This window comes from Bombina bombina, chromosome 3 (assembly GCF_027579735.1).
Source record: "Bombina bombina isolate aBomBom1 chromosome 3, aBomBom1.pri, whole genome shotgun sequence".
Classification (NCBI taxonomy): Eukaryota; Metazoa; Chordata; class Amphibia; order Anura; family Bombinatoridae; genus Bombina; species Bombina bombina.
Window position 1 is genome coordinate 1035050443 of NC_069501.1, and position 24720 is coordinate 1035075162.

The following is a 24720-nucleotide window of genomic DNA, read 5'->3' on the forward strand; positions in this document are numbered from 1 at the left end:
ACGGGTCATCCATTACTTATGGGATTATATCTCTTCCCCAACAGGAAGTTGCAAGAGGATCACCCAAGCAGAGCTGCTATATAGCTCCTCCCCTCACGTGTCATATCCAGTCATTCGACCGAAATAAAACGAGAAAGGAGAAACCACAGGGTGCAGTGGTGACTGGAGTTTAATTAAAATTTAGATCTGCCTTAAAAGACAGGGCGGGCCGTGGACTGACTACACTACAAGAGAAATAAATTTATCAGGTAAGCATAAATTACGTTTTCTCTTGTTAAGTGTGTTCAGTCCACGGGTCATCCATTACTTATGGGATACCAATACCAAAGCTAAAGTACACGGATGAAGGGAGGGACAAGGCAGGAACTTTAAACGGAGGGAACCACTGCCTGAAGTACCTTTCTCCCAAAAATAGCCTCCAAAGAAGCAAAAGTGTCAAATTTGTAAAATTTTGAAAAAGTGTGAAGTGAAGACCAAGTTGCAGCCTTGCAAATCTGTTCAACAGAGGCCTCATTTTTAAAGGCCCAGGTGGAAGCCACAGCTCTAGTAGAATGAGCTGTAATTCTTTCAGGAGGCTGCTGTCCAGCAGTCTCATAGGCTAAACGTATTATGCTACGAAGCCAAAAGGAGAGAGAGGTGGCCGAAGCCTTTTGACCTCTCCTCTGTCCAGAGTAAACGACAAAAAGGGAAGAAGTTTGACGAAAATCTTTAGTTGCCTTCAAATAGAACTTCAGGGCACGGACTACGTCCAAATTATGCAAAAGTCGTTCCTTCTTTGAAGAAGGGTTAGGACACAATGATGGAACAACAATCTCTTGATTGATATTCCTGTTAGAAACTACCTTAGGTAAGAACCCAGGTTTAGTACGCAGAACTACCTTGTTTGAATGAAAAATCAGATAAGGAGAATCACAATGTAAGGCAGATAACTCAGAGACTCTTCGAGCCGAGGAAATAGCCATCAAAAACAGAACTTTCCAAGATAACAGCTTGATATCAATGGAATGAAGGGGTTCAAATGGAACGCCTTGCAGAACTTTAAGAACTAAGTTTAAGCTCCATGGCGGAGCAACAGTCTTAAACACAGGCTTAATCCTAGCCAAAGCCCGACAAAAAGCCTGAACGTCTGGAACTTCTGCCAGACTCTTGTGTAGAAGAATAGACAGAGCAGAAATCTGTCCCTTTAACGAACTAGCGGATAAGCCCTTTTCTAAACCCTCTTGTAGAAAAGACAATATCCTAGGAATCCTAACCTTACTCCATGAGTAACTCTTGGATTCGCACCAATATAAATATTTACGCCATATCTTATGGTAAATTCTTCTGGTAACAGGTTTCCTAGCCTGTATTAAGGTATCAATAACCGACTCCGAGAAGCCACGCTTTGATAGAATCAAGCGTTCAATCTCCATGCAGTCAGCCTCAGAGAAATTAGATTTGGATGTTTGAAAGGACCCTGAATTAGAAGGTCCTGCCTCAGAGGCAGAGACCATGGCGGACAGGACGACATGTCCACTAGGTCTGCATACCAGGTCCTGCGTGGCCACGCAGGCGCTATCAGAATCACCGATGCTCTCTCCTGTTTGATCTTGGCAATCAGTCGAGGAAGCATCGGAAATGGTGGAAACACATAAGCCATGTTGAAGACCCAAGGGGCTGTCAGAACATCTATCAGCACCGCTCCCTGGACCCGTAACAAGGAAGCTTGGCATTCTGGCGAGACGCCATGAGATCCAGATCTGGTTTGCCCCAACGATGAATCAGTTGGGCGAAGACCTCCGGATGAAGTTCCCACTCCCCCGGATGAAAAGTCTGGCGACTTAGAAAATCCGCCTCCCAGTTCTCCACGCCTGGGATGTAGATCGCTGACAGGTGGCAAGAGTGAGACTGCCCAGCGAATTATCTTTGAGACTTCCAACATCGCTAGGGAACTCCTGGTTCCCCCTTGATGGTTGATGTAAGCCACAGTCGTTATGTTGTCCGACTGAAATCTGATGAACCTCAGAGTTGCTAACTGAGGCCAAGCTAGAAGAGCATTGAATATTGCTCTTAACTCCAGAATATTTATTGGGAGGAGTTTCTCCTCCTGAGTCCACGATCCCTGAGCCTTCAGGGAGTTTCAGACAGCGCCCCAACCTAGAAGGCTGGCGTCTGTTGTTACAATCGTCCAATCTGGCCTGCGAAAGGTCATCCCCTTGGACAGGTGGGGCCGAGAAAGCCACCATAGAAGAGAATCTCTGGTCTCTTGATTCAGATTTAGTAGAGGGGACAAATCTGAGTAATCCCCATTCCACTGACTTAGCATGCACAATTGCAGCGGTCTGAGATGCAGGCGCGCAAATGGTACTATGTCCATTGCCGCTACCATTAAGCCGATTACTTCCATGCACTGAGCTACTGACGGGTGTGGAATGAAATGAAGGGCACGGCAAGCATTTAGGAGTTTTGATAACCTGGTCTCCGTCAGGTAAATTTTCATCTCTACAGAATCTATAAGAGTCCCTAGGAAGGGAACCCTTGTAAGTGGTAATAGAGAACTCTTTTCCACGTTCACCTTCCACCCATGCGACCTCAGAAATGCCAGAACTATCTCTGTGTGAGACTTGGCAATTTGAAAACTTGACGCTTGTATCAGAATGTCGTCTAGGTACGGAGCCACCGCTATGCCTCGCGGTCTTAGTACCGCCAGAAGTGAGCCCAGAACCTTTGTAAAGATTCTTGGAGCCGTAGCTAACCCGAAGGGAAGAGCTACAAACTGGTAATGCCTGTCTAGGAAGGCAAATCTTAGGTACCGATAATGATCCTAGTGAATCGGTATGTGAAGGTAGGCATCCTTTAAGTCCACTGTGGTCATGTACTGACCCTCTTGGATCACGGGTAGGATGGTTTGAATAGTTTCCATTTTGAATGATGGAACTCTTAGGAATTTGTTTAGGATTTTTAAGTCCAAGATTGGTCTGAAGGTTCCCTCTTTCTTGGGAACCACAAATAGATTTGAATAGAATCCTTGCCCGTGTTCCGTCCGCGGGACTGGGTGGATCACCCCCATTAGTAAGAGGTCTTGTACACAGCGTAGAAACGCCTCTTTCTTTATTTGGTTTGCTGATAACCTTGAAAGATAAAATCTCCCTTGTGGAGGAGAAGCTTTGAAATCCAGAAGATATCCCTGAGATATGATCTCCAATGCCCAGGGATCCTGGACATCTCTTGCCCAAGCCTGGGCGAAGAGAGAAAGTCTGCCTCCCACTAGATCCGTTTCCGGATAGGGGGCCCTCTCTTCATGCTGTCTTGGGGGCAGCAGCAGGTTTTCTGGCCTGCTTGCCCTTGTTCCAGGACTGGTTAGTTTTCCAGCCCTGTCTGTAACGAGCAACAGCTCCTTCCTGTTTTGGAGCGGAGAAAGTTGATGCTGCTCCTGCCTTGAGGTTACGAAAGGCACAAAAATTAGACTGTTTGGCCTTTGATTTGGCCCTGTCCTGAGGCAGAGCATGGACCTTACCTCCCGTAATGTCAGCGATAATTTCTTTCAAGCCGGGCCCGAATAAGGTCTGCCCTTTGAAAGGAATATTAAGCAATTTAGAAGCAACGTCAGCTGACCAGGATTTAAGCCATAGCGCTCTGCACGCTTGGATGGCGAATCCGGAGTTCTTAGCCCGTAAGTTTGGTTAAATGTACGACGGCATCAGAAACAAATGCATTAGCTAGCTTAAGTGCTTTAAGCTTGTTCATAATTTCATCCAATGGAGCTGTGCGAATGGCCTCTTCCAGAGACTCAAACCAGAATGCCGCCGCAGCAGTGACAGGCGCAATGCATGCAAGGGGCTGTAAGATAAAACTTTGTTGAACAAACATTTTCTTAAGGTAACCTTCTAATTTCTTATCCATTGGATCTGAAAAGGCACAACTATCCTCCACCGGAAACTGGAGGGAGAAACTGCTCCCTCCACCTTAGGGACCGTCTGCCATAAGTCTTGTGTGGTGGCGTCTATAGGAAACATTTTCCTAAATATGGAAGGAGGGGAAAAAGGCACACCGGGTCTATCCCACTCCTTGCTAATAATCTCTGTAAGCCTTTTAGGTATACGAAACACGTCAGTACACACCGGTACCGCATAGTATCTATCCAACCTACATAATTTTTCTGGAATTGCAACCGTGTTACAATCATTCAGAGCCGCTAATACCTCCCCTAGCAATATGCGGAGGTTCTCAAGCTTAAATTTAAAATTAGAAGTCTCTGAATCCAGTCTCCCTGGATCAGATCCGTCACCCATAGAATGAAGCTCTCCGTCTTCATGTTCTGCAAATTGTGACGCAGTATCGGACATGGCTCTCACATCATCAGCGCGCTCTGTCCTTAACCCAGAGCTATCACGCTTGCCTCTTAATTCTGGCAATTTAGATAATACTTCTGTCATAACAGTAGCCATGTCTTGCAAAGTGATTTGTAAGGGCCTCCCTGATGTACTTGGCGCCACCAAATCACACACCTCCTGAGCGGGAGGCGAGGGTACTGACACGTGAGGAGAGTTAGTCGGCATAACTTCCCCCTCGTTGTCTGGTGATAATTTCTTTACATGTAAAGACTGACTTTTATTTAAAGTTATATCAATGCATTTAGTACACAAATTTCTATGGGGCTCCACATTGGCCTTCATACATAGTGAACAAACAGATTCATCTGTGTCAGACATGTTTAAACAGACTAGCAATGAGACTAGCAAGCTTGGAAAATACTTTACAAATAAATTTACAAGCAATATAAAAAACGCTACTGTGCCTTTAAGAAGCACAAAAAGCTGTCACAGTTGAAATAACAATGAACCAAATTAGTTATAGCAACCAAAATTTCACAGTAAATGAATTAAGTTAGCAAAGGATTGCACCCACCAGCAAATGGATGATTAACCCCTTAATACCCAAAAACAGATAATTTAATAATTAACGTTTTTATCACAGTCAAGCACACTGTCACAGGTCTGCTGTGACTGATTACCTCCCTCAAAATGAATTTTGAAGACCCCTGAGCTCTCTAGAGACGTCCTGGATCATGGAGGATGAAGTAGGAAGATTGTGACTGAATTTTTACTGCGCAAAAAAGCGCTAAAATAGGCCCCTCCCACTCACATTACAACAGTGGGGAAGCTCAGTTAACTGTTTCTATGCAGAAACAAAAGTTAGCCATGTGGTAAAAATCATGCCCCTATAAGTTTTATCACCAAGTACCTCACAAAAAACGATTAACATGCCAGTAAACGTTTTGAACATACATTTTAAAAGTTATGAAGTGTTATTAATAAGCCTGCTACCAGTCGCTGTTACTGCAGTTAAGGCTCATACATTACTTCAGTATTAACAGTATTTTCTGAGTCAAATTCCATTCCCTAGAAAAATACTTCAGTGTACACACACTCATCAGCCTAATACCAGTCTCTACCACTGCATTTAAGGCTGAACTTACATAACATTGGTATCAGCAGTATTTTCTCAGTCAATTCCATTGCTTAAAAAAATAATTTACTGCACATACCTCGTTTGCAGGGGGGCCCTGCATGCTATTCCCCTTTTCTGAAGTTACCTCACTCCTCAGAATGTGCGAGAACAGCCAGTGGATCTTAGTTACGTCTGCTAAGATCATAGAAAACGCAGGCAGATTCTTCTTCTAATGCTGCCTGAGAAACAAACAGCACACTCCGGTGCCATTTAAAATAAACTTTTGATTGAAGAAATAAACTAAGTTAAAAACACCACAGACCTCTCACAACGACCTATCTTTAGTTAGGTTGCAAGAGAATGACTGGATATGACACGTGAGCGGAGGAGCTATATAGCAGCTCTGCTTGAGTGATCCTCTTGCAACTTCCTGTTGGGGAAGAGATATAATCCCATAAGTAATTGATGACCCGTGGACTGACTACACTTAACAAGAGAAATAAGGCATCTAAGCTATTTTATTGGTTCAGAACCATGGAAAGCACTTGTTTATTGGTAGGTGAATTTACCCACCAATCAGCAAGGACAACCCAGGTTGTTCACAAAAAATGGGCCGGCATCTAAACTTACATTCTTGCATTTCAAATAAAGATACCAAGAGAATGAAAAGAATTTGATAATAGGCGTAAATTAGAAAGTTGCTTAAAATTGCATGCTCTATCTGAATCACAATAGAAAAAATGTGGGTTCAGTGTCCCTTTAATAGACTACATTATATAAGCATAGCTTTTTATATGCACTGGGAATGTGTGTGAGAATGTGTGACTCACTTTACTGGGGTGGTCTGGAACTGAACCAGCAATATCTCTGAGATAGAGATATATATATATATATATATATATATATATATATATATATATATATATATATATATATATATACACACATATATACACATACACACATATATACACATACATACACACACACAGTATATATATATAACAAAATTTATGCTTACCTGATAAATGTATTTCTCTTGTGGTGTATCCAGTCCACGGGTTCATCCATTACTTGTGGGATATTCTCCTTCCCAACAGGAAGCTGCAAGAGGACACCCACAGCAGAGCTGTCTATATAGCTTCTCCCCTAACTGCCACCCCCAGTCATTCGACCGAAGACAAGCAAGAAAAAAGGAGAAACTATAGGGTGCAGTGGTGACTGTAGTTTAAAAATAAAAAACACCTGCCTTAAAATGACAGGGCGGGCCATGGACTGGATACACCACAAGAGAAATAAATTTATCAGGTAAGCATAAATTTTGTTTTCTCTTGTAAAGGTGTATCCAGTCCACGGGTTCATCCATTACTTGTGGGATACCAATACCAAAGCTTTAGGACACGGATGAAGGGAGGGACAAGGCAGGCACTTAAACGGAAGGCACCACTGCCTGTAAGACCTTTCTCCCAAAAATAGCCTCCGAGGAAGAAAAAGTATCAAATTTGTAGAATTTAGAAAAAGTATTAAGCGAAGACCAAGTCGCTGCCTTACAAATCTGTTCAGAGGCCTCATTTTTAAAAGCCCATGTGGAAGCCACCGCTCTAGTGGAATGAGCTGTAATTCTTTCAGGAGGCTGCTGGCCAGCAGTCTCATAAGATAAGCGGATTAAGCTTCTCAGCAAAAAAGAAAGAGAAGTTGCCGAAGCCTTTTGGCCTCTCCTCTGTCCAGAGCAGACAACAAACAAAGCAGATGTTTGACGAAAATCCTTCGTAGCTTGTAAATAAAACTTTAAAGCACGAACCACATCAAGATTGTGTAATAGACTTCCTTCTTTGAAGAAGGATTAGGACATAATGACAGAACAACAATCTCCTGATTGATATTCTTATTAGATACCACCTTAGGAAGAAACTCAGGTTTGGTACGTAAAACTACCTTATCTGCATGGAAAATCAGATAAGGGGAATCACACTGTAAAGCAGATAACACTGAAACTCTTCGAGCCGAGGAGATAGCTACTAAAAACAGAACTTTCCAAGATAAAAGCTTAATATCTATGGAATGCAAAGGTTCAAACGGAACCCCTTGAAGAACTTTAAGAACTAAATTTAAACTCCATGGCGGAGCAACAGGTTTAAACACAGGCTTGATTCTAAGCAAAGCCTGACAAAACGCCTGAACGTCTGGAACCTCAGCCAGACGTTTGTGCAAAAGAATAGACAGAGTAGAAATCTGTCCCTTTGAGGAACTAGCTGACAATCCCTTCTCCAATCCCTCTTGGAGAAAGGATAATATCCTAGGAATCCTGACTTTACTCCATGAGCAACCCTTGGATTCACACCAATGAAGATATTTACACCATATCTTATGATAAATTTTCCTGGTGACAGGCTTTCGAGCCTGAATTAAGGTATCAATGACCGACTCGGAAAAACCACGCTTTGATAGAATCAAGCGTTCAATCTACAAGCAGTCAGACGCATTAGATTTGGATGTTTGAAGGGACCTTGAAGTAGAAGGTCCTGCCTTAGCGGCAGAGTCCATGGTGGAAAGGATGACATGTCCACCAGATCTGCATACCAAGTCCTGCGTGGCCACGTAGGAGCTATCAAGATCACCGAAGCTCTCTCCTGCTTGATTTTGGCAATCAGACGAGGAAGCAGAGGAAACGGTGGAAACACATAAGCCAGGCTGAAGGACCAGGGCGCTGCTAGAGCATCTATCAGCGCTCCCTTGGGATCCCTGGACCTGTAACGAGGAAGCTTGGCGTTCTGACGAGACGCCATGAGATCCAGTTCTGGTTTGCCCCATAGTTGAATCAACTGGGCAAATACCTCCGGAAGGAGCTCCCATTCCCCTGGATGAAAAGTCTGCCAATTTAGAAAAGTGAGTACACGAACGCCTGAGCCTTCAGGGAGTTCCAGACTGCACCCCAGCCCAGAAGGCTGGCATCTGTCGTTACTATAGTCCATTCTGGCCTGCGGAAACTCATTCCTCTGGACAGATGGACCCGAGATAGCCACCAGAGAAGAGAATCCCTGGTCTCTTGATCCAGATTTAGTAGAGGGGACAAATCTTGATTGAAGGTAAAAGCTACACTAAGTCACCACATATCTCTTGATACTTCCTTTCTTGTCAAGAGCTGCAAGAGAATGACTGGGGGTGGCAGTTAGGGGAGGAGCTATATAGACAGCTCTGCTGTGGGTGTCCTCTTGCAGCTTCCTGTTGGGAAGGAGAATATCCCACAAGTAATGGATGAACCCGTGGACTGGATACACATTTACAAGAGAAATATATATATATATATATATATATATATATATACACACACACATATACACACACACACATATATATATATATTTATATACATACATATACACACACACACTGTGAATATATAAAAATATATATATATTTTTTAAATAATATTAATGACTACTCTGTTGCACCTATTTTCTAACCTCCTCTTTATAAGACGTTGGAAAAAATAACTTACAGCATTTCGATCATCATCTCTCCGTCTTCGACCTCTAAATGCATTTCTCCTAAAAAAGAAGAAAAAAAAAAAAAAAGTAAAAAAAGGGGGAAACAAAAAACTTTTAATGTTAGTTATAATAAGCTGTGTTTAAATATTTTCTATAATTAACATACATGTACAAATTTTTCAAAAGATGAGCAATACAATGTTCATCACAGTATGTAGAAGCTCGACATACCTGCCCCGACCAGCCAAATCTATACCATTCTGATCCATATGTAGTGACTGCGCATCTTTAGGAGAAAAAACTTGGTCTTGGTGTCCTAATAATGAAGTAGCATGCCGCTCATTTTGAAAGCTTCTTGAGTTTGTTCTGTTTATAGTAACATCGGTTAATGCTACTGGACTCACTGTAGTGCTACTATCCACTGTCCGATCTGAAGTGTTTGTAGATGTTCGAAATTGAGGTTTTACTCTATATGAGCATAAAGAAACAATTTATGTAAGAACTTACCTGATAAATTCATTTCTTTCATATTGGCGAGAGTACATGAGCTAGTGACGTATGGGATATACAATCCTACCAGGAGAGGCAAAGTTTCCCAAACCTTAAAATGCCTATAAATACCCCCTCACCACACCCACAATTCAGTTTAACGAATTTCCAAGTAGTGGGGTGATAGAAAAAGGAGTAAAAAGCATAAAAAAAGGAACTGGAAATAAAATTGTGCTTTATACAAAAAAAACATAAAAAGGGTGGGTCTCTTGGACTCTTGCCAATATGAAAGAAATGAATTTATCAGGTAAGTTCTTACATAAATTATGTTTTCTTTCATGTAATTGGCAAGAGTCCATGAGCTAGTGACGTATGGGATAGTAATACCAAAGATGTGGTACTCCACAGAAGAGTCACTAGAGAGAGGGGGGGATAAAAATAAAAACAGCCATTTTCCGCTGAAAAAAATTAAATCCACATCCAAAAAAATAAGTTTTCCTTATAATTGAAAAGAAAAAACTTAAAACATAAGCAGAGGAATCAAACTGAAACAGCTGCCTGTTTATTTTCAACCAAAAACGGCTTCTGAAGAGGCAAATACATCAAAAACGGTAGAATTTAGTAAATGTATGCAAAGAAGACCAAGTCGCAGCTTTGCAAATCTGATCAACTGAAGCTTCATTCTTAAAAGCCCACTAAGTGGAAACTGATTTAGTAGAATGAACTGTGATTCTCTGAGGTGGGCCTGACCCGACTCCAAATAAGACTGATGAATCAAAAGCTTTAACTAGGATGCCAAGGAAATAGCAGAAGCTTTCTGACTTTTCCTAGGACCAGAAAAAACAAATAGACTAGAAGTCTTCCTGAAATTCTTAGTAGCTTCAACATAATATTTCAAAGCTCTTACAACATCTAGAGAATGTAAGGATCTCCCCAAAGAATTCTTAGGATTAGGACACAAAGAGGAAACAACAATTTCCCTATTAATGTTGTTACAATTCACAACTTTAGGTAAAAATTGAAATGAAGTCCGCAAAACTGCCTTATGCTGATGGAAAATCAGAAAAGGAGACTCACAAGATAGAGCAGATAATTCGGAAACTCTTCTAGCAGAAGAGATTGCCAAAAGAAACAACACTTTCCAAGAAAGTAGTTTAATGTCCAAATAATGCATAGGCTCAAAAGGAGGAGCCTGTAAAGCCTTCAAAACCAAATTAAGACTCCAAGTAGGAGAGATTGATTTAATGACAGGCATGATACGGACCAAAGCCTGCACAAAACAGTGAATATCGGTAAGCTTAGCAATCTTTCTGTGAAACAAAACAGAAAGAGCAGAGATTTGTCCCTTCAAGGAACTTGCAGACAAACCTTTATCCAAACCACCCTAAAGAAACTGTAAAAATTGTAGAATTTATGAGAACACCATGAAATATAAGTCTTCCAAACTCGATAATAAGAAGTTTTAAAAGAATTTTTACGTTTATTAGAAGGCGGAATAGCAGACAAAGCCTTATGAATGGCATCAGCAATAAAATCTTTTATATTCACAGGGATATGATGTACATTAGATGTTGAAGGAACAACAGGCATTGTACTAGTTCTGATGGATACATTCTCTGCATGTAAAAGCTTATGACAACTGTTACATACTACAGCTGGAGATATAATTTCTGCTAACTTACAACAGATACACTTAGCTTTGGTAGAACTGTTATCAGGCAGCAGGGTTCCAACAGTTGTTTCTGAGACAGGATCAGATTGAGTCATCTTGCAAATGTAGGAGAAAAAAAAACAACACAAAGCTAAATCATCAATTTCCTTATATGGCAGTTTCAGGAATGGGGAAAAAAATGGAAACAGCATTGCCCTCTGAGCTTAAAAAAAGGCAAGAGGCATATAGGAAGTGGGGTTTAAATAATTAAATTATTTGGCGCCAAGTATGACGCACAACAAAAATGTTGTTGGACACAACAACTAGATACACTAATTGCATGAGGATACAACTAAGTTAGTAGCAAAGAACTCCACAAAATAGAAATAAATCATAACTGTCAAAAAATATTTCTAATGAAATTCAGATAATTATATTTTTTTTAAAAGTTCCATATCATTCATACATTTAAGTCTTTAATTAAATTGTCTAGGAACAAAACATTCACGCTATGACCAAGGCAACTAAGTTAAAAACACTTAAATCTGGTTAATAGGTGGATACAATGTAGCTCAAATATAAATGGTAGTGCTATATAAGTGCCCACTAGTGTTCCCTAGAGTAAGCTAAGCCCATACAATCCGAGGGCTGTATTTACTTTTAATTATTAACAACTATTAGAGTGGGCACCATGGATAGACAAGTAAAATTATTGAAACAAGTATATATTAATTTTAACTCAGGCAAGTAGTTTAAAAACAACAAACAGGAGAGACACGGCTACTCCAGCTGGACCCCTGACGCGCGTTTCACAGAACGCTTCCTCAGAGGGGGTGCGGGCCACTGCTACACAGCGGTATTTAGGAAGCTGATTTGCCCACCTAACGAACGCGATTGGTGGCTGTTGGATTAATCTATGCTGTTGATTGGACAGTACACCCATAAATCATTCCGGCCGGCTCTGACGTATATGGTTTACATACGTAAATGAGGGTGTATGTTTAGAAGAGAGTCTTTCAGTGTGTCTCATCCAATCCCACAATAGCGAGAAAGGGGTGTGAGACTATACATCCATAGGATTGGATGATCAAGTTACAAAGTAAATAAAACATAAGTCTGTGTTGATGTTACAGAGATAACTTCAGATTCCTTACAAATGCATGTGAAAATTGCAACTTTACATTTGTTGCTCATTAGATCGGTGTATGATAATAAGTATGGCCAATTGAATTTATCATGAACGTTATATATGAATTATATAATGATACCATTCACGCAATGTATAATAATAAGTATGACTAATTAAATTTATCGTGAATGTTACATATAGTAATACCATTCACGCAATGATTCTAACATGCCTGTTATAATATTTAATTGTAAGGATGTATAATCAGAAGCGAGTCTTTCAATGTATTGCATCCAATCCCACATTAGCAAGGAAGGGGTGTGAGTGTACATCCATAGGATTGGATGATCAGATTACCAAGTAGATAAAACATAAGTCTGCATTAGTGTTATAGAGGCAACTTCGGATTCCTTACAAATGCATAGAGAAAATTGTAATTTTACAATTGTGGCTCCTTAGGTTGGTGTAAGATAATGAGTATGACCAAGTGGATTTATCGTAAATATTTCGTATGAATTATATAGTAGTACCATTCTCACAATGATTCTAACATACCTGTTGTAGTATTTAATAGTGACGAACGCAGATGATGGTTTTTACGTATGCTACTGTTTAGCTACAGCATCCGTCACTCATTCAGGTTATTCCTAACTTGTGGAAATTACATACATAAATAATGATGTGTATTCAAAGGCGTGTCTCTCTAAATATCTCCTCCAATCCCGTAATAGCAAGAGAAAGGTGTAAAAGCCTACATCCATGGGATTGGATGATCAAGATCACATTGTAAATAAAACTTTGGTTTTATAGATGTTAACAAAGGCAGCTTCTGATTCCTTATAAGTACATTTAAAAAGATTGTGATATTTTAGATCCTTAGATAGATATATATTATATGCATAACGAGTGTGATGAAATTAATTTTTCACAAATGTTACCTATGAATTACATGGTAATTATCATCCAAGTGACACGTCCGATATGCCCTTTTATATTATACAGTCTCATATGGTATAAATTGGGTAACCAGACAGTCCCCAATATGTGCTTTGAACAGTGCTGCTCTGAGAGAAATTCTCCATGTTCACACAGGATCCCATCACGCTACTTCATACAATAATGGCAATTGTGATGGATACCTTTATCAATTGTACAATGATTGCCAGACGATTGTATAAAATATAGATTGAATTGATGTATGCTAAGGTACGATGTGAACATATTTCAGTTGCTTAAGGAAAGGCTATTAATATTCCAGTAGGTTCATGTTCAAAATTAATTTTGATACTATTGTTTATAATTTAGTTATGGTCAGTATTGGAAGGAGACAGATCATGTTCCACATAATTTGATCTACGGACATCTTATGCCAGATCAGAAGAGAACATGGAGTTACACAGTAATTCATTTTCACCAGTGCTAAATAAGTTTTATTATAGATTGATGTGATATATTGTTATCAAAAAATCAAATAAATGTGTAAAAAGTGTGGTAATAAATAATTTGATGAGTGCTAAAATAGTGAATTATGATAAAGTGTAATGTGACCATTAACTCATTAAGAGTAAGTAAAAATTATACATTGTGTTACAAAAAAAAATCATTTTTAAATCATACATAAAATCCGTGATGTATATAATTTATATTAATCTCATCCTAAATTTATAAAATACAGAAGTGTTAATCCATTAATAACTTAAAAAGTGATGAAAAATTATTTTAATTAAAAATAAAAAGTGGGAGAAAAAAAGGGGTTGTGGAGGAAGTGAGAAAAATAACGTGGACCTATATTAATACAAATTAGGATGTATTCATAAATAAAGTGGAATTAAAAACAATAAATGGTAAATTGGTGTTAGCTCCATGTTAAGAGTATTAAGCAAAGGTCGACTCTTCTTTTGTAATAAAAGTTCTACTGTCTTGCTATAATAATTTTTTTTTTTTACTTATGTGGAAAGTGTCAAGCAAAGATCAACTATTCATTTATAATAATAAAGGTTCTACTGTCATGCTATAATTAAGGTTTTACTCTTCATATTATGATAGACCAAAACTCCTACAGACCATTGTATGTACCAAAAATTGATCTATTAAGGAACATGGGACATACTCCAGATTACTACAAAATATGTGAAATGATGGAAGGGAGGTAACCCTTTAAATATGTATGATCAAATATATCAAAGTAGTGAATAATTCACAATTAAATATACACACAGAAATTGTTGAAGTGATTCATGCCAGAAGGTTTAACTGCATTTAATAGATAAATCCACTTACATTCCATTTTTAATAGGACTTTCTCAATATTGCCACCCCTGATACCAAGGGATGCCTTTTGGATCACAGTGTATTTTAGATCCTGGGAGCAACTATTATGATGTGATAAAAAATGTTTAGCCACCAACGTGATTTTTTTTGCCTCTGTCTAGATCTTTCTTGGCATTTTTGATATTATAGGTATGTTCTAAAATACGTGTTTTTACCTCCCTTGTGGTCATGCCAACATAGGCCATATGGCATGAGCAGTAAAGTACATATATCACTCCTATTGTTCTACAGGAAATGTGTGCTGCAAGTTTGTGTACTTTCCCTGTTTTGTCAGTTATTGTTTTGGTTTTCCATACAAATTTGCAGGCTGAACAGGTACCGCAGGGATACATTCCAGGGTCACTGTCTTTTTTCTTTATAGATCGCACAAAGTGGCTCGATACCAACTTGTCTCTTAAGTTATTAGGTCTCCTATCACTGACTTTAGGGTATCATCATTTTGTAGTATTTTCCAATGATCATTGATGATTTTAATGACATGTGTCATCTGGGGGTTGTATGTAGTTATCAACCTGGGGCAAGATTCTGTTGGAGTTTTGACTTTGGGTATCAATAATTCATATCTACTTTTTCTTAGTGCCTTGTACTTTGCTCTCTTTACCGATTTCTTACTGTATCCTCGTGAGATTAATCTTTGTGTTAAAGCAGTACTTTCTGACATATAAATCTCAACACTGGTACAATTGCGGCGAAGACGCAAGAATTCGCCATACGGTATTGCTTTTAAGGCACTTGGTGAATGTGCACTAGAATAATGTAAGAGAGTATTAGTAGCTGTTTCTTTTCTATACATTGTAGTATTGATAAATCCCTCATTGTTTTTGAATATCTTTAAATCCAAAAAACATATCTCCTGTTGACTGACTTCATGAGTTAGTTTTATATTGAGATCATTGTCATTAATTCCCTTCATGAATATTTGTAATTCCTCATATGGCCCCTCCCAGATAAAAAAAACATCACCTATGAATCTTAACCACACTGGTATGTGTTCAGTATACAATTTCAAATGATATGAAAATACATAGAATAATTCCCAATAGCCAAGAAATAGGTTCGCGTATGTCGGCGCGCAGGCAGTGCCCATCGCTGTGCCCTGTGTTTGTAAGAAGTACCTGTCATTGAAAGTGAAAAAATTATGAGTCAGAATGAAATGTAGAAGTTGAATTATGAACTCATTATGTTTTTCATTATCATTTTTATTGGAGGCTAGATAATATTTTATGGCTTTAATTCCATCATTATGTCTGATGTTCGTATATAGCGACTCCACGTCCGCTGTGACTAGCCACATATCATCAGACAATTTAATATTTTGTAGCATTTGTAATACCTCCATGGTGTCACGTACATAGGAAGGTAAAGTGGTCAGGTATTCTCTTAATCTCAAGTCTACAAATTTGCTTGCATTCTTCTCTGTTAAATTATCATGTCCTGACATAATGGGTCTTCCTGGAGGTATTGAGGAGTTTTTATGTACTTTGGGTAAAAACAGAATTTATGTTTACCTGATAAATTTCTTTCTCCTACGGTGTGTCCGGTCCACGGCTTCATCCTTACTTGTGGGATATTCTCATTCCCTACAGGAAGTGGCAAAGAGAGCACAACAGCAGAGCTGTCCATATAGCTCCCCCTCTAGCTCCGCCCCCCAGTCATTCGACCGAAAGTCAGGAGAAAAAGGAGAACCATAGGGTGAAGTGGTGACTGTAGTGTACAAAAAACAGAATTTATGTTTACCTGATAAATTTCTTTCTCCAACGGTGTGTCCGGTCCACGGCGTCATCCTTACTTGTGGGATATTCTCTTCCCCAACAGGAAATGGCAAAGAGCCCAGCAAAGCTGGTCACATGATCCCTCCTAGGCTCCGCCTACCCCAGTCATTCGACCGACGTTAAGGAGGAATATTTGCATAGGAGAAACCATATGGTACCGTGGTGACTGTAGTTAAAGAAAATAAATTATCAGACCTGATTAAAAAACCAGGGCGGGCCGTGGACCGGACACACCGTTGGAGAAAGAAATTTATCAGGTAAACATAAATTCTGTTTTCTCCAACATAGGTGTGTCCGGTCCACGGCGTCATCCTTACTTGTGGGAACCAATACCAAAGCTTTAGGACACGGATGAAGGGAGGGAGCAAATCAGGTCACCTAAATGGAAGGCACCACGGCTTGCAAAACCTTTCTCCCAAAAATAGCCTCAGAAGAAGCAAAAGTATCAAACTTGTAAAATTTGGTAAAAGTGTGCAGTGAAGACCAAGTCGCTGCCCTACATATCTGATCAACAGAAGCCTCGTTCTTGAAGGCCCATGTGGAAGCCACAGCCCTAGTGGAATGAGCTGTGATTCTTTCGGGAGGCTGCCGTCCGGCAGTCTCGTAAGCCAATCTGATGATGCTTTTAATCCAAAAAGAGAGAGAGGTAGAAGTTGCTTTTTGACCTCTCCTTTTACCTGAATAAACAACAAACAAGGAAGATGTTTGTCTAAAATCCTTTGTAGCATCTAAATAGAATTTTAGAGCGCGAACAACATCCAAATTGTGCAACAAACGTTCCTTCTTTGAAACTGGTTTTGGACACAGAGAAGGTACGATAATCTCCTGGTTAATGTTTTTGTTAGAAACAACTTTTGGAAGAAAACCAGGTTTAGTACGTAAAACCACCTTATCTGCATGGAACACCAGATAAGGAGGAGAACACTGCAGAGCAGATAATTCTGAGACTCTTCTAGCAGAAGAAATCGCAACTAAAAACAAAACTTTCCAAGATAATAACTTAATATCAACGGAATGTAAGGGTTCAAACGGAACCCCCTGAAGAACTGAAAGAACTAAATTGAGACTCCAAGGAGGAGTCAAAGGTTTGTAAACAGGCTTGATTCTAACCAGAGCCTGAACAAAGGCTTGAACATCTGGCACAGCTGCCAGCTTTTTGTGAAGTAATACCGACAAGGCAGAAATCTGTCCCTTCAGGGAACTAGCAGATAATCCTTTTTCCAATCCTTCTTGAAGGAAGGATAGAATCCTAGGAATCTTAACCTTGTCCCAAGGGAATCCTTTAGATTCACACCAACAGATATATTTTTTCCAAATTTTGTGGTAAATCTTTCTAGTTACAGGCTTTCTGGCCTGAACAAGAGTATCGATAACAGAATCTGAGAATCCTCGCTTCGATAAAATCAAGCGTTCAATCTCCAAGCAGTCAGCTGGAGTGAAACCAGATTCGGATGTTCGAACGGACCCTGAACAAGAAGGTCTCGTCTCAAAGGTAGCTTCCAAGGTGGAGCCGATGACATATTCACCAGATCTGCATACCAAGTCCTGCGTGGCCACGCAGGAGCTATCAAGATCACCGACGCCCTCTCCTGATTGATCCTGGCTACCAGCCTGGGGATGAGAGGAAATGGCGGGAACACATAAGCTAGTTTGAAGGTCCAAGGTGCTACTAGTGCATCCACTAGAGCCGCCTTGGGATCCCTGGATCTGGCCCCGTAGCAAGGAACTTTGAAGTTCTGACGAGAGGCCATCAGATCCATGTCTGGAATGCCCCACAGGTGAGTGACTTGGGCAAAGATTTCCGGATGGAGTTCCCACTCCCCCGGATGCAATGTCTGACGACTCAGAAAATCCGCTTCCCAATTTTCCACTCCTGGGATGTGGATAGCAGACCGGTGGCAGGAGTGAGACTCCGCCCATAGAATGATTTTGGTCACTTCTTCCATCGCTAGGGAACTCCTTGTTCCCCCCTGATGGTTGATGTACGCAACAGTTGTCATGTTGTCTGATTGAAACCGTATGAACTTGGTCCTCGCTAGCCGAGGCCAGGCCTTGAGAGCATTGAATATCGCTCTCAGTTCCAGAATATTTATCGGTAGAAGAGATTCTTCCCGAGACCAAAGACCCTGAGCTTTCAGGGATCCCCAGACCGCGCCCCAGCCCATCAGACTGGCGTCGGTCGTGACAATGACCCACTCTGGTCTGCGGAACGTCATCCCTTGAGACAGATTGTCCAGGGACAGCCACCAACGGAGTGAGTCTCTGGTCCTCTGATTTACTTGTATCTTCGGAGACAAGTTTGTATAGTCCCCATTCCACTGACTGAGCATGCACAGTTGTAATGGTCTTAGATGAATGCGCGCAAAAGGAACTATGTCCATCGCCGCTACCATCAACCCGATCACTTCCATGCACTGAGCTATGGAAGGAAGAGGAACGGAATGAAGTATCCGACAAGAGTCTAGAAGTTTTGTTTTTCTGGCCTCTGTTAGAAAGATCCTCATTTCTAAAGAGTCTATAATTGTTCCCAAGAAGGGAACCCTTGTTGACGGGGATAGAGAACTCTTTTCCACGTTCACTTTCCAGCCGTGAGATCTGAGAAAGGCCAGGACAATGTCCGTGTGAGCCTTTGCTTGAGGAAGGGACGACGCTTGAATCAGAATGTCGTCCAGGTAAGGTACTACTGCAATGCCCCTTGGTCTTAGCACCGCTAGAAGGGAGCCTAGTACCTTTGTGAAAATCCTTGGAGCAGTGGCTAATCCGAAAGGAAGCGCCACGAACTGGTAATGTTTGTCCAGGAATGCAAACCTTAGGAACCGATGATGTTCCTTGTGGATAGGAATATGTAGAAACGCATCCTTTAAATCCACCGTGGTCATGAATTGACCCTCCTGGATGGAAGGAAGAATAGTTCGAATGGTTTCCATCTTGAAAGATGGAACCTTGAGAAACTTGTTTAAGATCTTGAGATCTAAGATTGGTCTGAACGTTCCCTCTTTTTTGGGAACTATGAACAGATTGGAGTAGAACCCCATCCCTTGTTCTCTTAGTGGAACAGGATGAATCACTCCCATTTTTAACAGGTCTTCTACACAATGTAAGAACGCCTGTCTTTTTATGTGGTCTGAAGACAACTGAGACCTGTGGAACCTCCCCCTTGGGGGAAGTCCCTTGAATTCCAGAAGATAACCCTGGGAGACTATTTCTAGCGCCCAAGGATCCAGAACATCTCTTGCCCAAGCCTGAGCGAAGAGAGAGAGTCTGCCCCCCACCAGATCCGGTCCCGGATCGGGGGCCAATATTTCATGCTGTCTTGGTAGCAGTGGCAGGCTTCTTGGCCTGCTTTCCCTTGTTCCAGCCTTGCATTGGTCTCCAAGCTGGCTTGGCTTGAGAAGTATTACCCTCTTGCTTAGAGGACGTAGCACTTTGGGCTGGTCCGTTTTTACGAAAGGGACGAAAATTGGGTCTATTTTTCGCCTTGAAAGGCCGATCCTGAGGAAGGGCGTGGCCCTTACCCCCAGTGATATCCGAGATAATCTCTTTCAAGTCAGGGCCAAACAGCGTTTTCCCCTTGAAAGGAATGTTTAGTAGCTTGTTCTTGGAAGATGCGTCAGCCGACCAAGATTTCAACCAAAGCGCTCTGCGCGCCACAATAGCAAACCCAGAATTCTTAGCCGCTAACCTAGCCAATTGCAAAGTGGCGTCTAGGGTGAAAGAATTAGCCAATTTGAGAGCATTGATTCTGTCCATAATCTCCTCATAAGGAGGAGAATCACTATCGAGCGCCTTTATCAGTTCATCAAACCAGAAACATGCGGCTGTAGTGACAGGGACAATGCATGAAATTGGTTGTAGAAGGTAACCCTGCTGAACAAACATCTTTTTAAGCAAACCTTCTAATTTTTTATCCATAGGATCTTTGAAAGCACAACTATCCTCTATGGGTATAGTGGTGCGTTTGTTTAAAGTAGAAACCGCTCCCTCGACCTTGGGGACTGTCTGCCATAAGTCCTTTCTGGGGTCGACCATAGGAAACAATTTTTTAAATATGGGGGGAGGGACGAAAGGAATACCGGGCCTTTCCCATTCTTTATTAACAATGTCCGCCACCCGCTTGGGTATAGGAAAAGCTTCTGGGAGCTCCGGCACCTCTAGGAACTTGTCCATTTTACATAGTTTCTCTGGGATGACCAATTTTTCACAATCATCCAGAGTGGATAATACCTCCTTAAGCAGAATGCGGAGATGTTCCAACTTAAATTTAAATGCAATTACATCAGGTTCAGCCTGTTGAGAAATGTTCCCTGAATCAGTAATTTCTCCCTCAGACAAAACCTCCCTGGCCCCCTCAGATTGGGTTAGGGGCCCTTCAGAGATATTAATATCAGCGTCGTCATGCTCTTCAGTAACTAAAACAGAGCAGCCACGCTTACGCTGACAAGGGTTCATTTTGGCTAAAATGTTTTTGACAGAATTATCCATTACAGCCGTTAATTGTTGCATAGTAAGCAGTATTGGCGCGCTAGATGTACTAGGGGCCTCCTGAGTGGGCAAGACTCGTGTAGACGAAGGAGGGAATGATGCAGTACCATGCTTACTCCCCTCACTTGAGGAATCATCTTGGGCATCATTGTCATTATCACATAAATCACATTTATTTAAATGAACAGGAATTCTGGCTTCCCCACATTCAGAACACAGTCTATCTGGTAGTTCAGACATGTTAAACAGGCATAAACTTGATAATAAAGTACAAAAAACGTTTTAAAATAAAACCGTTACTGTCACTTTAAATTTTAAACTGAACACACTTTATTACTGCAATTGCGAAAAAACATGAAGGAATTGTACAAAATTCACCAAATTTTCACCACAGTGTCTTAAAGCCTTAAAAGTATTGCACACCAAATTTGGAAGCTTTAACCCTTAAAATAACGGAACCGGAGCCGTTTTAACACTTTAACCCCTTTACAGTCCCTGGTATCTGCTTTGCTGAGACCCAACCAAGCCCAAAGGGGAATACGATACCAAATGACGCCTTCAGAAAGTCTTTTCTAAGTATCAGAGCTCCTCTCACATGCGACTGCATGCCATGCCTCTCAAAAACAAGTGCGCCACACCGGCGCGAAAATGAGACTCTGCTTATGCTTTGGGAAAGCCCCAGAGAAATAAGGTGTCTAATACAGTGCCTGCCGATATTATAATATCAATAAACCCAGATAAAATGATTCCTCAAAGCTAAATATGTTTTAAAACTGAATCGATTTAGCCCAGAAAAGTCTACAATCTTAATAAGCCCTTGTGAAGCCCTTATTTACCATCGTAATAAACATGGCTTACCGGATCCCATAGGGAAAAATGACAGCTTCCAGCATTACATCGTCTTGTTAGAATGTGTCATACCTCAAGCAGCAAGAGACTGCACACTGTTCCCCCAACTGAAGTTAATTGCTCTCAACAGTCCTGTGTGGAACAGCCATGGATTTTAGTTACGGTGCTAAAATCATTTTCCTCATACAAACAGAAATCTTCATCTCTTTTCTGTTTCTGAGTAAATAGTACATACCAGCACTATTTTAAAATAACAAACTCTTGATTGAATAATAAAAACTACAGTTAAACACTAAAAAACTCTAAGCCATCTCCGTGGAGATGTTGCCTGTACAACGGCAAAGAGAATGACTGGGGTAGGCGGAGCCTAGGAGGGATCATGTGACCAGCTTTGCTGGGCTCTTTGCCATTTCCTGTTGGGGAAGAGAATATCCCACAAGTAAGGATGACGCCGTGGACCGGACACACCTATGTTGGAGAAACAAAAATTTTAAACCTGACTAAAAGCCAGGGCGGGCCGTGGACCGGACACACCGTAGGAGAAAGAAATTTATCAGGTAAACATAAATTCTGTTTTCTCCAACATTGGTGTGTCCGGTACCACGGCTTCATCCTTACTTGTGGGAACCAATACCAAAGCTTTAGGACACGGATGAAGGGAGGGAGCAAGTCAGGTAACCTAAACGGAAGGCAACACTGCTTGTAAAACCTTTCTCCCAAAAATAGCCTCCGAAGAAGCATAAGTATCGAATTTGTAAAATTTGGCAAAAGCATGCAGAGAAGACCACGTCGCTGGCCTTACAGATCTGTTCAACAGAAGCCTCATTCTTGAAGGCCCATGTGGAAGCCACAGCTCTAGTAGAATGAGCAGTAATTCGTTCAGGAGGCTGCCGTCCGGCAGTCTCATAAGCCAATCGGATGATGCTTTTTAAACAGAAGGAAAGAGAGGTAGCAGTAGCTTTCTGACCTCTCCTCTTACCAGAATAGACGGCAAACAATGAAGATGTCTGTCTGAAATCCTTTGTTGTGTCTAGAAAGAATTTTAAATCACGAACCACATCTAGATTGTGTAACAAACGTTCCTTTTTAGAAACTGGATTAGGACACAGAGAAGGAACAACTATTTCCTGGTTAATATTCCTATTGGAAACCACCTTTGGAAGAAAAACCAGGTTTGGTACGTAAAACGATCTTATCTGTATGGAACATCAGATAGGGTGAATTACACTGCAAAGCAGACGATTCAGAAACTCTTCTAGCAGAAGAAATAGCAACCAAAAACAAAACTTTCCAAGATATTAACTTAATATCTATGGAATGTAAAGGTTCAAACGGAACCCTTTGAAGAACTGAAAGAACTAAATTTAGACTCCATGGAGGAGTCACAGGTCTGTAGACAGGCTTAATTCTGACCAACGCCTGTACGAACGCCTGAACATCTGGCACGGCTGCCAGACGTTTGTGTAACAAGACAGACAGAGCAGATATCTGTCCCTTTAAGGAACTAGCTGACAGACCTTTCTCCAAACCTTCTTGGAGAAAGGAAAGAATCCTTGGAGTTCTAACTTTACTCCATGAGTAACCCTTGGATTCGCACCAATAGAGATGCGTTCAATCTCCAAGCAGTCAGCTGCAGAGAAACTAGGTTTGGATGTTCGAATGGACCTTGCACTAGAAGGTCCTGTCTCAATGGTAGCTTCCATGGTGGAGCCGATAACATATTCACCAGGTCTGCATACCAAGTCCTGCGTGGCCACGCAGGAGCTATTAGAATCACCGAAGCCTTCTCCTGTTTGATCCTGGCTACTAGCCTGGGGAGTAGAGGAAACGGTGGAAAGACATACGCTAGATTGAATGACCAAGGCGCCACTAATGCATCTACCAATGTCACCTTGGGATCCCTGGACCTGGACCCGTAGCGTGGAACCTTGGAGTTCTGACGAGACGCCATCAGATCCAGATCTGGAATGCCCCATAGTAGGTTAACTGGGCAAAGACCTCCGGGTGAAGTTCCCGAGCTTCCCGAGACCATAGACCCTGAGCTTTCAGGGAGTCCCAGACCGTGCCCCATCCTAAGAGACTGGCGTCGGTCGTGACAATGATCCACTCTGGTCTGCGGAAACTCATTCCCTGGGACAGGTGATCCTGAGACAACCACCAGAGGAGTGAGTCTCTGGTTTTCTGGTCCACTTGTATCTGGGGAGACAAATCTGCATAATCCCCATTCCACTGCTTGAGCATGCACAGTTGCAATGGTCTTAGATGAATTCTGGCAAAAGGGACTATGTCCATTGCCGCAACCATTAGACCGATTACCTCCATGCACTGAGCCACAGAAGGCTGAGGAATGGCATGAAGAACTCGACAAGCATTTGAAAGTTTTGACTTCCTGACTTCCGTCAGAAAGATTTTCATTTCTACCCAGACTATTATTGTTCCCAGGAAGGGAACCCTTGTGACCGGGGACAGAGAACTTTTTTCTATGTTCACCTTCCACCCGTTAGACCTTAGAAAGGCTAGAACAATATCCGTATGAGCCTTCGCTTTGTGGAAGGACGCCGCCTGAATTAAGATGTCGTCTAGGTAAGGTGCTACCGCAATGCCCCTTGGCCTTAGCACTGCTAGAAGGGATCCTAACACCTTTGTAAAAATTCTTGGAGCAGTGGCCAATCCAAAAGGGAAGAGCCACAAACTGATAATGCTTGTCCAGGAAGGCGAACCTTAGGAACTGATGGTGAACTTTGTGGATCGGAATATGCAGGTATGCATCCTTTAGGTCCATGGTAGTCATGTATTGACCCTCCTGGATCATTGGTAAAATTGTTCGAATTGTTTCCATTTTGAATGATGGAACTCTGAGGAATTTGTTTAGGATCTTTAAGTCCAGAATTGGCCTGAACGTTCCCTCCTTTTTGGGAACTACAAACAGGTTTGAGTAAAAACCCAGTCCTTGTTCTGCTTTTGGAACTGGGTGTATCACTCCCATTTTTAAAAGGTCTTCTACGCAATGTAAGAATGCCCGTCTCTTTGTCTGGTCTAAAGACAAGCGAGACATGTGAAACCTTCCCTTTGGAGGAAGGCCCTTGAATTCTAGGAGAT

The 24720-nt window shown here is 41.3% G+C and overlaps 1 protein-coding gene across 1 annotated transcript in view; it reads right to left on the reverse strand.

Annotated features, from left to right (window-relative positions):
- LARP4 (La ribonucleoprotein 4) overlaps nt 1-24720 on the reverse strand; it is a 447695-nt gene that overhangs the window by 212539 nt on the left and 210436 nt on the right. Inside the window, exons 13-14 of the mRNA XM_053705530.1 lie at nt 9150-9386; nt 8930-8978 (exon numbers count right to left, since the gene is read on the reverse strand). Coding sequence (XP_053561505.1) covers nt 8930-8978; nt 9150-9386 — 286 coding nt within the window. The remainder of the gene's footprint in view (nt 1-8929; nt 8979-9149; nt 9387-24720) is intronic.